We start from the raw sequence: 14,064 nt of genomic DNA, 5'->3' as shown, positions 1-14,064 counted from the left end.
AGCATAATAGGTCCCCTTTAAAAAAAAAAAGGGGGGGGGGGGGGTGCTTTAAACCGGCATTTGTTTAAAGTTGGAACGAAATGGAAATTCACTCTATTTTCTAAATTCACCTTGAATATATTATTGTGATGTGAACAATTCATCCATGCATGTTTCTTTTTCCCTTTCTTAGCATTTTTTTTCTTTTTTTTTTTCTCACAATTCATCAAAATGTCATAAATGCTCTGGTGAAATGACAGTCTTCTCTCTGGTGATCCAATGTCCGACTTCTCAAATTACTTAGCCTGCTTAAACCCCGACCCTTTTTACAATCAACTACATGTCAGCATTCAGATCTACCTGCAACCAATCAACAACCGATGGATTGAACTAAGTCTCCAACCTACTTTTTTTCATTTCTAATAATCCATTTCATTTGAATTTAAATCACAATATGGAAGAAATGATCTGTTGCTAATTCCATTCCATTGCAATTTTAAAGTCTTTAAGATCACATCAAAGTCTCCTTTAAACCTTGACTCACAGTAATATACTTCATGTTTGTGGACGAACACACAAAAAGCCTGAGGTTGCTTTAAACAATTATGAATGTACAATGGACGTGATTTAAACTGGTAGCTTAATGGTCAGCATTTCCCCTTGTGATGCAAGGAAAGATGGAGCCTTATTCAGATAAATGGTGATCGTTCAATTATAATTCGCTTTTATAGCCATACCTTTTAATATAATGGCAATCATGGGAATTCCTGGTGCCTGTAATTGCTCTCAGGAAATTATTTCACCTCTGAGACCTTGCCACAGTGCTGTGTCGGATCTAATAAGAAACTGTGGAGGCTAGAATGGGAAACAACAGTGGCTTTCTAAAATAGGACAGAAGTTAATACTAACTGCTGATACGTGATCAGGTTTGCCCTTTACTTTCAGAAGGGTTAAGATTAAGTGCAACCGGGGTCAGAAACTGCATTATAATACCCTCTGAATAAAATCAAGGCCTTTATTTTATTTCCACATTAGCGTATGCAACTGTTAGCGTATGCGTATGCAAAACTGAACGATGTCTACTATCTAGATAGCTACACTGCAATTCAAAAGTTTGGAGATTTTTTTTTTTATGTTCTTGAAATAAGTTTCTTATGCTTTTCAATGGTGCATTTATTTGATCAAAATACAGTAAAAACAGTCATATTGTTACAATTCACATTACTATTTTATATTTTCATTTATTTTAAAATGTCATTTTTCCCTGTGATGGTAAAGCCTAATTTTCAGCATCATTACTCCAGCCTTCAGTGTCACATGATCCCTCAGAAATCATTCTAATATGCTGATTTGCTGCTAAAGAAACATTTATCATTATCAATGTTGAGAACAGTTGTGCTGCTAAATATTTTTTGTGGAAACCACGATACATTTTTTACTGAACTTTCTATTGACTCCATCTGATGTTTGATGAAAGTATCACAATGCATTGTGGGATTGCTTTAGCTGTGAAGAATATGCAATGCTGTCTATTTAAGTGACAAAAGCCAGCATATATTAAAAGTCTTCTTACTGTGTCAAGAACACACCTATCTAAAATATTTTTTTTTAGGTATGTAAGCCTATACATAAATTTATAACCAAGCAAATGTATAGCCACATCACCAAGCATGCACTCTAATAGTAGAGGACAAGCTGTTGGCCTGCAGTTGCCAGCAGCATCTCAAACATCAGCTCACCTTAGTCATCCTCCCATCTGTTTACCCACTAATAAGAACACAACTCCACACCACTGCAGGGTGTTGGACACAGAACAATCCATCATGCGGTTCAGTTCATCGTGACCCTATCTATTTATAGATGGCCTTTGCATTATCACAAACTGAAGAGTTTAACAAGCCCTGGTCTGTGCTCGAATATTTGCTGCAGGAAAAACATCCTTGAAATGCTAAAAAATATAACAGTCTTGTGCTTTTTTTTTTAAAGCAGGAAAGTAATAATAATTTACTAGGAAATCCTAGGCTGGAGAGCAATAATGGTTTACCCAGCAGGCCTGTTTCTTGTCTGAACTTAACTTTTGAAGAATGAAATTGTTAGAAAAACAGTAGAAGTTTTTAATGCCAGTGAAACTGTGACTTATTAGCTCTGTTCCAAAACTTATTGAGCTGCCTAGTTAGACAGCACAGGCACACTTCCAGTTCAAAGGCTGTTCCAAATGGGAGGCGACTTCTAAGATATGCACTTTGTCTTGACAAAGAAAGCAGCATCGTATCCTTCGCAGATAAGGGAATCCCTAAATGCACTGCGATGAGCTGAGAAAATGAGAGAGAGAGAGAGAGAGAGAGAGAGAGAGAGAGAGAGAGAGAGAGAGAGAGAGAGAGAGAGAGAGATGCAAGAGAGATGCATCTGTTCAGCATATGAATCGAGTATTCAGACAGACTATGGTATAAAATAAGTTATAAGAATAGCTTACAGTATAATAAGAATATATAAGATAAAAAGAACAGCATTTATTTAAAATATAATTTAGTTTGTAACTTTGTAAAAGTCTTTACTGCCACTTTTGATCAACTTGATATACCTCTGTGCATAAAAGTATCATTTTATTAAGAAAAACAATGTGTGTGTATGTATTTTTATGCCCCAACAAGGGCATGCCCGAAACATGTTAACGTCAAACTCTATTAGAGTCAACTGTAAGTAGAGTCTCTTGTAGATTGGTATTTGAGTTGCTGCCTATGCAGAGGGTTCAAAAATCGGTCACGTATGAGGTTCCATCTCTGTTTGGATGCTGTCACAGAAGACAGCTGTCTATATTGGCAGTACGCAGCAAGGCAGCTCATTAAATATTGGAGCTGAACCATTTTGTCACATAAACATGGCCATGGGATACCAGTAAACTAGTGACTAAATCATGCTGTGACAGTCAGAGTTCTGCAGAGATTGACACAAAAATGTATACAGGTATTAATGAAATTCATTATCAATTTATAATGTGGGGCTTCAACAGCTATTCTATAGCTTGGTTGAATCAGCCGGAGTTACCACAGTAAAGCAGATTCACAGTTCTGGATCATAGTCTGGGATATAGGAGGAACTATTTGAACATCTATTCTATTTATGTACAATTATGGCTAGTTAGCATTATAAAATACTATAAAAAAAAAGCTTTTGCCCTAAATAATCCTATCATTAGGGAAACAAACAATGCTAAACATCTAATATTAATTACCTGTGCATACAAACATACACAATCTTGCATGCATCTTAGAGCAAGGAACATTTAATGATCAAAACATGAATACAACTCCAACATGCTTAAACTGCTAATGCTGTAGCAATGAGTTAGTGAAGTGCAAGCCTTAACAAATGAGTCGCTCGAAGCTCGCAGTAACACTCAGCCCTGCACTGAACCTGCCTAAACCTCTCACAGTGAAAGAATGATAATGAGGCAGAGCTGTTAGCTCATCACAGTGATTAATACTTCCTCTAACAGACCTACTCTCTGGACAGTATATCACTGAAAACCCTTCTTTCACATTTTATTCCAGTGTGAAAATGCAGGCTGTCTAAAACTGAAGAGCAGAAATCCAGGAGTCGAGTGGCTTTTTGTCTCCCTCAACATTACAGGCTCCGTTTAAATTATCTTGTGAGTGTGCAAGTGGCCCTTACACTGAGTCACACAGAAAGCTGTAGATAGGAAGGCATGCAGAAAACATAAATAGATGTTTTGAAAATTGATACCACATGAAAATGCATTCCTGCATGGAGCCATAAACACCAAGTGAATGGGTTCGATTCCTAGGGAATGCATTAATTGGCCAAATATATACATTGAATGCAACTCTTTTGATAAAAGCATCTGGCAAATGCATAAATCGCTTGATGTCTAGCACAGTTTTCCTTCCTTTGTTTATGTTATTTCCTGTTGATGCAGGAAGTTTGAACGGGGCACGAAGGGACGCATCCCTGTTATTTTAAAATAGCGAATAGCTTGATTTGCTACTTGTTGTAAGTCAGAGAGAGGAGGGACATTAGAGAATATTTCAATCTAGAGAACATTTGGTTGGACAAAAACTTGAATATACCCATGAACAGTCTGTTGTCCCGGACTAGAAGCACTGTAAATTTAAAATATGTAAAAATAAAGTCTATTATTTACAACAATATTATCATTATCCGCTTTTCCACCGTTGGGCCGAACTGTTCTAAAAACGGCAAGGAGTTCCGGTTATATTTCCACTATAGATTGGTTCGGCACAGCACGATTACAAACCATTCTTGGCCTGGATGTTATTCTCAGCACAAACCGCTATTTGAACGATTAATTAATTTAAAATAAATCTGACCATCCTCCACAACAAGGGTCGCCATTTACATTTCATATCGTCTTGTAAACTCTTGCACACCTCTCTTTTTGGTGATCTCAGTCTTGCCTACAATCTGTACAGAAAGCCAATTTGGGATTTTAATTGAAGTAAAAGTACTGAAAATCCCCCAAATAATAATAATGCATTAAAGTCAACATGAAATGGTGTTTGCAACCCATTTGTATTTTGAAATATTTCTCTGTGAAACAGTATATTCAATTAATTCAGGTGGCTGAGAGGGCTTGGTGAGGTCAGCCAAATGAAAAGTTATTGATGAGAAACATTTTCTTCACTGGAATTTTTTTTTTTTTTTGCTGAGATTAATCACGTAAAACAAGACCAGGGAGGATTATTAAGAAAGTAAACAGGGTCAGTTTGTATTTAAAGGTATAGCGGAGGATGTTTTACTTCCTGGTGGGTAACCTATACTATTGGTCCTCCTAATTGTCAATCATTCTGGTGAATCAATCAAACTTTTCAAAAAGTGGAGAGGGCGGGTCTTATCTAAAATTTGGAAAGATCCTCCGCTATACCTTTAATGTTGACTTTAAATGTGTCTAATATAAGCAAGCCAACAAAAATTGATTCAGACAGAAAAACAAAGAGTGTACATGGTGTTTACACATATTGCTATGTTCACAATAATTTGTTTCATTACCCTTGTTTATTTCATGTCACCGTTAAAATATGTATTGACATATATATGATTATCTCCACAGAAGCTTCATTTTCAGACAAATTATGATGATTGTGTCGACATGACTGGATGGAAAAACCTACAAAAGAAAACGATATTCTACCTTTCCCTTGATTCAACATTCTAACCACACACACAAGCACTCCTGATTTATATCTGATACATCATTGCAATTATCAGCGAATCTAATTAAATTTCATATTTCAATAGTTTGACAAATTATGAAGACTTTTATCCAATCTGTGAAACTAAAATTATTAGTGCAAGGGCAAAACTGAAAGAAAAAGAAAGACAAGAAAAAAAACAGCTTGGGTGAATATTTCAAGATGAGAGCAACTTTGAATTAAAAACAGACATAAAATGATCACGCCAGGTTCATGTCAGGGCTCGAGCCGCTCGACATTAAGAATTGCCTGATGGCCCGTGGCCAGCGTAAGTGATGCTCTGGACAGTTGATGGAACTGTCACTGCCCAATTTATCAATTGCAGGTGTTTTTAAGTCTCTGCGATTGAAACATTCAAGATTTAAGAAGATGCTAAAAATAACTCAATTCTTTTTAACTTTTTTTATTTATTTTTTTTTATTCAAAAGAACAGCAAAAAGCATTATTTGAGGTATAATTAAAGGTGCTGGTTTTCAACACAGATTGTTAAGATACGACAGCACTTATTGTTGATTTCCACAAAAAAATTATTTAACTTAATAAAAATAAAAATAAAAAGTCTGGTTCAGTGAGGCACAATGGCAATGCATCCATACATTTTTACTTACCATGATCTTGAAACAAAAATTGCTTTCCAACCTTTTAAGTGTAAACTATAATAAATTGTACTACTCTGTTAAAGCTCAAATAATACAAGTCTTAACAGGAAAATGTATGTAAGTGTTTTTATAAGCCTTACACTTATGCTTTTAACGCTTGAGAGAAAAATAATATATAAAATTGTAAATTTTTGTATGCGTGTAATACTGATATTCTTTTAAGACAATCAGATCCTCCTCACTATTGCCCGAAACCACTTCGCTCTTCTCAACGACCTCAGAGACGAGAGTGAATGACCCGTGTAAGAGAACAAGAGCCAGCCAGAACAACTCAAGCATTATTACACCGGAGTACAGCCCCATTGTGCTGAAAATCCTGCTTGGTCTGCAGAAAACTACACGACTGAACAACATCAACCCACAAGGTTTACATTTTTCACATATTTTAGTTGCAAACAAAGGCAATTATCTGTCTCTACGGTGCTAACTTGGACACTGAGCTTTATGTTCCTAGTCAGCTGGCATGTAACAATCAGGTGGCCTGATTAGACTATAATGAACTGTCAATCAAACCCTCTAAAATCATCACGGGATCCTGACAGTGGACAGGCTTTGGTGACGTGACACAACAGGCTGACAAAAAGGTGTTGACTATCACACAGTAGTGGACAACAGGATGTATAGGGAACAAAGTCACATACACACACACACACAAAAAAAAGAAAAGAAAAAGAAAGAAAAATGCCTATGACAAGAAGATACTTTGCTGACCATAAAGTGATGCTGAAGACACTGTAGTTAAAATGGCAAATAAATCGCTAATAAATAGGTGCGCCATAGACTAGATCGAGCTTATAAACCACCACTTTATAAAGTAGCATTTAACAAAATATATACAGTATATATAATCTGCAGTTTTCAGTAAGTGTCTTCAGCCTGCTAAATAACTAATTGTAAATGTCATCATATACAGCGATATTTGCTGTGCTCAAAGCATTTTAAACCCAATATGTCAATCAAATATTCAAATATAGAACAGTTAATTTAAATTGTAATAATATTTCACAATACATAACTTTTGAATGCTAGTGTAGGCCTGTACATTAAAAGGCCTGTACATCTAGAGAAGGACAGCACTGTAAAGCAAGATGCATCATAACAACACCATATGAGACAAACTAAGACAATAAGAGAAAAAAGTACATTAATATTATATACTATTTAACTTTTGATAAAGACTGTGTGTTAGACTGCATCTAAATACTGTATATTACAATATTCTTACTTTACAATATTAAACAAACTTTACTTCCTTTAAAAACTTTCAAATTTAAAACTCTTTTTCACTGATTAGGAATTTATTAATAATAAAGATACAGTAACTTGAGAGGTTTCTGATTAATTTCCACCATCCCTGATCACTACACTACATTACTCTTCAGATAATCAAAGGAAATGCAGACTTAAGCCCCTATTCTCTGCAGGTCCCAAAATTACCCTCATATGTAAGAGCAACACGAAAAGAGAACATGTTATAACATGTCTACTAAAAAACAACAGCCTAGACCAGTGGATCTCAACCTTTTTGACTTTGGCTTTATATGCATATTAATTTAAATTATTTTAATATATTATTAATAATTTATTCATTTAAATACTTTTGAGTCATCCTGAATTTTCTGCTGAGACAATAAAGAAAATCACGGTAACACTTTACAATAGGGTTCATTAGTTAACATTAATTAACTACCTTAGTTAACATGAACTAAGAATGAACAATACTTCTTCAGCATTTATTAATATTGGTAAATATTAGGGATGGGACGATACACTTAAACTCACGATACGATGCACCTCGATATGCCAGGGTCACGATACGATACGTCACGATACGATATCAAAAAAGAAAAAAAAAAGAAAAAAAAGGTAGTGCAGACTAACTTTTTTTTTTATACATGCCATGGGATTAATCAATGCATGCTGATGAATGATGTATAATAATAATAATTAATCTGCATACCCTAGTTTTGCACAGATGTAACAAGACTGACAGTGACACAATAAGACCTCATGTTAGCATCTTTTTATTTAAGTATGTTCTTTAATGTTTGATTATAATTTTACTGTCTTCACATAGGGATGGGATTTGATAAGATTTTATCAATAATAATGCCACTGACGATTCTGATTATCGATCTAATTCTTTAACGATTCTCTTATCGATTCTTGATAGCACTGTGTGGAAAAATGTTTAAAATGCTTTTAAAAAAAAGTGGTTTTATTTATTTTAAAGTTTAAGCTTGAGTTAGCAAACTGTACTTTTTATATAATGTATGTAATAAATAGAACCTTATTGTAAAGTGTTACTGATTAGTTATACACCGATTCAGACGTCTCCTGAGTTCACTGTTGGAAAGATCAGTTGTTTTAACGATTCATTAAAATGAATCGGTTCAAAGGAGTCATTATTAGTTCGCGAATTGGACGTGTCGTGCGCGTTGTGTGATTATCCCAGCAGTTAGGACATGGACATCCAAGATTTGTGTCAAGTTGTCAACATAGAAAACATTTCATCACAGTATAGTTTTATTTCGTTTAATTAAAGTGTTGTTTTATGTCAGCTGAATGTCCGGAACGCTTTTCAGAGAAGATAAGGAAACTTATTTAGCACAATTCACACCCAGCAGTATAATTCAGGGAAAAAAAATATCCGAATGCTCCACACGAAACTTTGGTCTTCCAACCTTTTACCACCGTGTCGATTTATTTTGATTAATATGTGCGAGGGAGAGAGAGCAACACAGCGCCTAGTTTGGAGACGGTGAAGTCGTTTACACAGAAAGTGCGCGCGCGCGACCGGCTCTCTCTCTCTCTCTGGTCGTTCTTTTAGTTAAAACATGCGCCCTGTCACAAACGCAGCCGTTCATCTACATTACTCACCGATCAAATAAGACTTTGGCGGGAGCTAAAACAAGTTCAATGCAGGAAAATTCATGCGTGAGTTTCCATTAGACTCGCACGGTATGTGTGTGTGCTTCAAGATTATGACGCAAGTGCTAAGATTCCGATTGGCCAAGAGAAAAAGTGCTAAGATTCCGATTGGCCCAGAGAAATGTAAATTATAAGAATTATCCAATAATGTTTCGCAATTCTAGCCTGCATGGCAGTTTACTGTGAGAAACAAACCGCTGTCTTGACGTGACGACGTACCGCACCGTTCCCCGGATATAATTTTTTTTTTCATTTAGTTTTACCCTGCTTGATCAGCAGATGGTGCTGCCAGCCTGCCACCAACTGTATGTCTGCCCCATATACATACACACACATATAATACACTAAATTATTTATATACTACGCAAATCATGCAGCAGTGCCATCTATCTTTATTTCGCGATCCATTTTTTTCGACCTCGATGCGTTTCGTCACGTTTTGTATCGCGATATTTTGTCAAACGATATTTCGTCCCATCCCTAGTAAATATTAATTTCAACATTTACTAATACGTTATTAAAATCAAAGGTTGTATTTGTTAACATTAGTTAATGCATTGTGCACTAACATGAACAAACACTGAACAGCTGTATTTTTTATTAACTAACATTAACAAAGATTAATCAATACTGTTACAAATGTGTTGTTCATTGTTAGTTAATGTTAGTAAATACATTAACTAATGTTAACTAATGAAGTGTTTCCAAAAATATGATCATAATTCACTTTTCATGGAAAAGACCAGTTTTTCAAGTAAAGAGGGTACCTGAAACATAAACATTATTTAAGGCCCCGATATACAACAAGCGAAATCTAAGAATGAACGTCATGGTGTGATGTCATTTCGTACAAAATCGGGCAAAAACGAAGTTTGTTTCATGAGTTCGAAACAGCTGGTTAAAGCGAACTTCCTGGAAAAGTTCACTCCAGCCGGTAAACGTCTTAGGTCCGTGGTGATTACAAAATATAGGTAGATGTACTCTGAGGCTCCATCTTCTTTGGTGTGAAAATATTCTCCCGCTCATTTCTTCAGTTTAGTCCGTCGAGGTCGGACAGCCGCGAGAAACATGAACACACTGGAGAGCTGATTAATAGTAGAACATGAAGTAATTCTAATTGAAAGAGACACTGACACTTTTTTGCATAGTTTTTTCAAAGTTCTGTCATGAAACTCAAGATGGCGCAGGCTGATAAGTCCTAAACTCAATCTGCTTGCAATCACATCATCATCTATAGGGCACAGCTGATTGTTTCCTGCTGTATCAGTAGCCAAAGAGCTTGTGTGCTCAACCTTTGAATACTTGGTCAGCATTTGCCTTAGAAGTGCAGAGCGCTTTCAGAAACCCTCCACTTTCCCCAGCTCCACCTGTATAGATCTGCTACGGGTAACTCATGCATGCTATACAGCAGCATGTCTTACTCGCTCACATCAGCGAGTCGTTTGTGTATTAGCAGCAGTAGCAAGTCCCATACCTGATCTGCAACAGCAGCTGCATACCAGATCTACTCCACCAAGATCAAACATATCGTCGCTGTCGGGCGGAAACCTCGTATGTCCAAATTTGGTCAATTTCATATTTTTTCACAAATCGATGCTATTGGTCAGTCCCCACGTGGTTCTGTTATTTTTACAAATTATTAACCAATCTAAAGTGTTGAAAATAGCTTGAGAGCAAATCTCGTAACTCCATTGGACACTTCAACTGTCTGAGAATCCTCGTAACTCCACCTATTCTTCACTCCGCGGGGGGCGGGAGCCTCGCGGCATTTTGTCTCCTCAGGATTGAAACTCGCAACGATTAAGAAACCCTCGTCGAGCAACACGTAAAGCAAGCCTTAACTCTGATTTTATCTGTGTTAAACTATGATATCAGTTATTGATGCATTTTAAATGTCTACGTATTACTAGGCTTATTATTAGGCTTATTATACTTGTGCATTGAAGTTTTAAAATGTATCTAATATAGCCTAATACTTGAATTGAATTAAATGTTTTGGATACCAGCTTTAAATGATTGTTTTTATTATTATTTTACTGACTCGAAGTTGGCACTGTGCATGTAAAATACCCCAAGTAGCAGGTTTTATTTATCGGAGAAAAAGGGCCTGTCTACTGGTAATAAAACCTGCTACTTGGGGTATTTTACATGCACAGTGCCAACTGTAAGTTGTAAGTGGTAAGTTAAGCCTATTTTTGCATAACTCTGTCTGTTTTTTAGACAATAACGAGTGAAAATAGTTAGGTTAGATACATTTGAGTTGGCTTGTTTTGTTAAAAATCGATAGCTGTAATGCTTCTGTGCAGAAGGAAGCCCGTGAGCCACGGAGGTAAGTTTGCGTGCAGATTAGGCAAATTTCCACCTATGAGACAACGTTAGTCAGCTCATCATTTTTTGTTCTGCTTCACTTATAGCTCTTAAACCTTTAAAATGGAGTTTAGGAAGATGTATGTAACCACGGTCGTTAGCTTTGGTTAACTATTGAAGCCTTTTCTCTTGTCAAAAGGCTCAACGCGACCGCCGATTTTGTTTGCGTGCAGATTAATTTCCGCCTATTTTAGACAGCCTAATATTTTGGTATTGCATCACTCATATCTCTTAAACGTTTAAAATGGAGTTTAGGAAGATGTATGTAACCACAATCATTAGATTTGAATAGCTCTTAAAGCCTTATCTCTTATCAAAAGGCTGAACGCGACCGCAGACTTTGATGAACACTGCTGGCAGCAGCGACGTCTGTGTCCGTACCATTCTAATCAATGACAGCGTAACCTCGTATCTCCCCGCTCCCAAGTCATAAATCTCGTATCTCCGATTAAACATGATTTTAGGGAAATGATGTGTTAATGTTGGTATACAACAGTATATGATAGCAATATAAGGTATAATACCAACTTTAACGATACAATGTTTAATAACTCAAAAAATATGCAGTTTTTTTAATTTCCTGAAAAATAATGGTTTTGGAGATACGAGGATTCCGCCCGACAGCGACGATATCAACAGTGTCATATCCATTACACTGCTAAACACACCGAAATGCAGAGCTGGTGAAAACATATCCACATCGCTATGATCAGATGCTTTCTTAACAACTGTTTTCTCACCGCTGTCATTTTTGTTGTGTGTTAATTTTGTTATTGAAAGGAAAGTCTGCGCGAACATATTTACAGATTCATCTAAACGTCTCTCTCAGCAGCGCGGGCGCTGTCGGGATGTCCGCTAACAGTATATCGCTGCAAATGTATTTTGAACTCATTTCAAAATACAGAACCAAAAAGAACTTCCCTGTGAGTATATCGGGGCCTTTAGGTTTCTATTATCACATCATTTGTGAACTTTTAACAGCTGTAGTCAATGGACAAAATATTAATGTATGGGGAGTAATGGGTTGTGATAGGTTGGGTATGTGTTGAGAAAATGACATGACCGAAAGACTTTACAACTTACTAGCACAACCAACTCCAGACCCATTATATTTTCCATCAAATTAAATATAGTTTACGCTGACAAAAAAATATAATTTACCGATTGGATTCCTTGAATGTGCCTATAATGATCCATACAGCGTAGTTTATGATTATCTCACCTTGAGGAAAGACAGGTTGCGGTTGCGTTCAATACTGGTGATCTCCAGATTACCCATGACCACCTCACAGTTCTCATAGAACTTCCGAAGAGTCTTATACTGCTGGTCCAAATCAGACAGCGTGCTGAGCTTGTTATCAGTGCCAGGACACACTGCAGAGGAGAAAGAGAGAGAGAAACAGGTAAAGGACAGAAAAATAAGAGATGGATCAAAGCAAATGAATCTTTCATAATGTATTGTCTTGCATAAATTGCAAGCTTTGAATAACTGCAGCTGTGAAAGACAATAAAAATTAGGTAGTTTGGTTAGGAGTAAAAAACAAACCCAAAAAATATTTGGAAACTTTCCAAAGCAGCATTAGCTTCTCTAAACAATGTGTGGAATGTCCTCAGGACACAATCATAAATCTTTTTCTCCATATGGGCGCTCCAGCATCGCACATATTGTGTGAAATGACACAGGTCATTACTTTAAGAAAATAATTAGCCAAATTAGTGAGCGAAGGTTCATGTGTGTTTGCGCTTCCACTGACCTGCTTTTGCAACGCTAAACATCTGCCATGCACAACAACCAGATAAAAGAGACATTTTACGTTTTTTTCTTCAATTAAAAAAAGCCTGTGTGCCTGGCAACAGTGTTAACATCAGCTTCTCTTTTCATTTTTGTCCAACTGAGCACCGAGGGCTGTTCGGCAGGTTTTAATGAAGTATTTGATGAGTGATTGTTTCACTGATCCCAGAGACTAATCCTTGCCTGGAATCTCAGAGATGCAAGGCTTCATTCATGCATATCAAAAACTCTTCTGGCTTTGTTTCAGTTTGGAGTGACTCATCACAGTAACATTCACTCGTATGATAAACTGATGGAGTCTTCTTGCACCTTTTTGCAAGGTAAAAACAGTGTAACAAATGCATGATACAACAGACTTCACATTCTTTGGATGATGCAAGAAGAGTTCACAACCTGCATTGGTTTAACCACATTGTATCACACTTTTTGTCATATGAATGGTGTGAATTTTTAGTCTCTGAGTGGGGATAAAGTATTGCAGTATAAAACTGTATGTCTAAAGACAACTTGTTTTAAATGTTTTTTGCTCATCATTTAACTTACACAAAAAGGGATTCCCAAGTAAAACAGTATACAGTACACTGGAAAAAAATTGTGCATGACTTGTAGTACAGTAATTATATTGTGAAAATATCCACATGTAATGAAATATTAAAAAGCTTATATTTTCTTTACAGTAAAACACACTGAAGAAGTGTGCACAATTAGACCAAGGTCTTTTTGATGTCAATTTTGATTCCATTTTTCTTTCTTTTTTTATGTCTTTGAACAGATCCAAAAATGCTCTGCATGTCTGTTGGACATCAGGAAATGTGAATAATAAAATGCAACTACTGTAACAATATGATCCCGGTCTGTATTCCCCTGTCTTGTGTTGGAATCTTATTTTGAAGAATAATTCTGTTCCTTTTGTTCCTATCTTCAGTTTCTGTGTTAGGTTTTGTAGACCTTCAAGCTATAATTAATTTCCCCTCTAGGGAGCCATGACGGCTGGTTCGGGTATGGACAGGAGTGAACCAGGAGCTGGAGACAAGTAGCCCCCCACCAAAAAAAATCCTTTGGCACTCATAGTCCTCCACCTCTCTTACTGTGAAAATGGAACCAC

At 36.4% G+C, this 14,064-nt stretch overlaps 1 protein-coding gene and 1 long non-coding RNA gene across 2 annotated transcripts in view; one reads left to right on the top strand and one right to left on the bottom strand.

Annotated features, from left to right (window-relative positions):
* LOC309494418 (receptor tyrosine-protein kinase erbB-4-like) overlaps positions 1-14,064 on the bottom strand; it is a 175,111-nt gene that overhangs the window by 73,229 nt on the left and 87,818 nt on the right. The window contains exon 2 of the mRNA XM_082163755.1: positions 12,390-12,541. Coding sequence (XP_082019881.1) covers positions 12,390-12,541 — 152 coding nt within the window. The remainder of the gene's footprint in view (positions 1-12,389; positions 12,542-14,064) is intronic.
* The window catches only part of LOC309494586, a 109,805-nt gene that overhangs the window by 83,918 nt on the left and 11,823 nt on the right, over positions 1-14,064 (top strand). The gene's annotated exons all lie outside the window — the stretch shown is intronic.

Source organism: Leuciscus leuciscus, assembly GCF_965113295.1.
Source record: "Leuciscus leuciscus genome assembly, chromosome: 3".
NCBI lineage: Eukaryota > Metazoa > Chordata > Actinopteri > Cypriniformes > Leuciscidae > Leuciscus > Leuciscus leuciscus.
The sequence above is the reverse complement of the archived record's forward strand: the minus strand, read 5'-3'. Positions and strand labels throughout refer to the sequence as shown.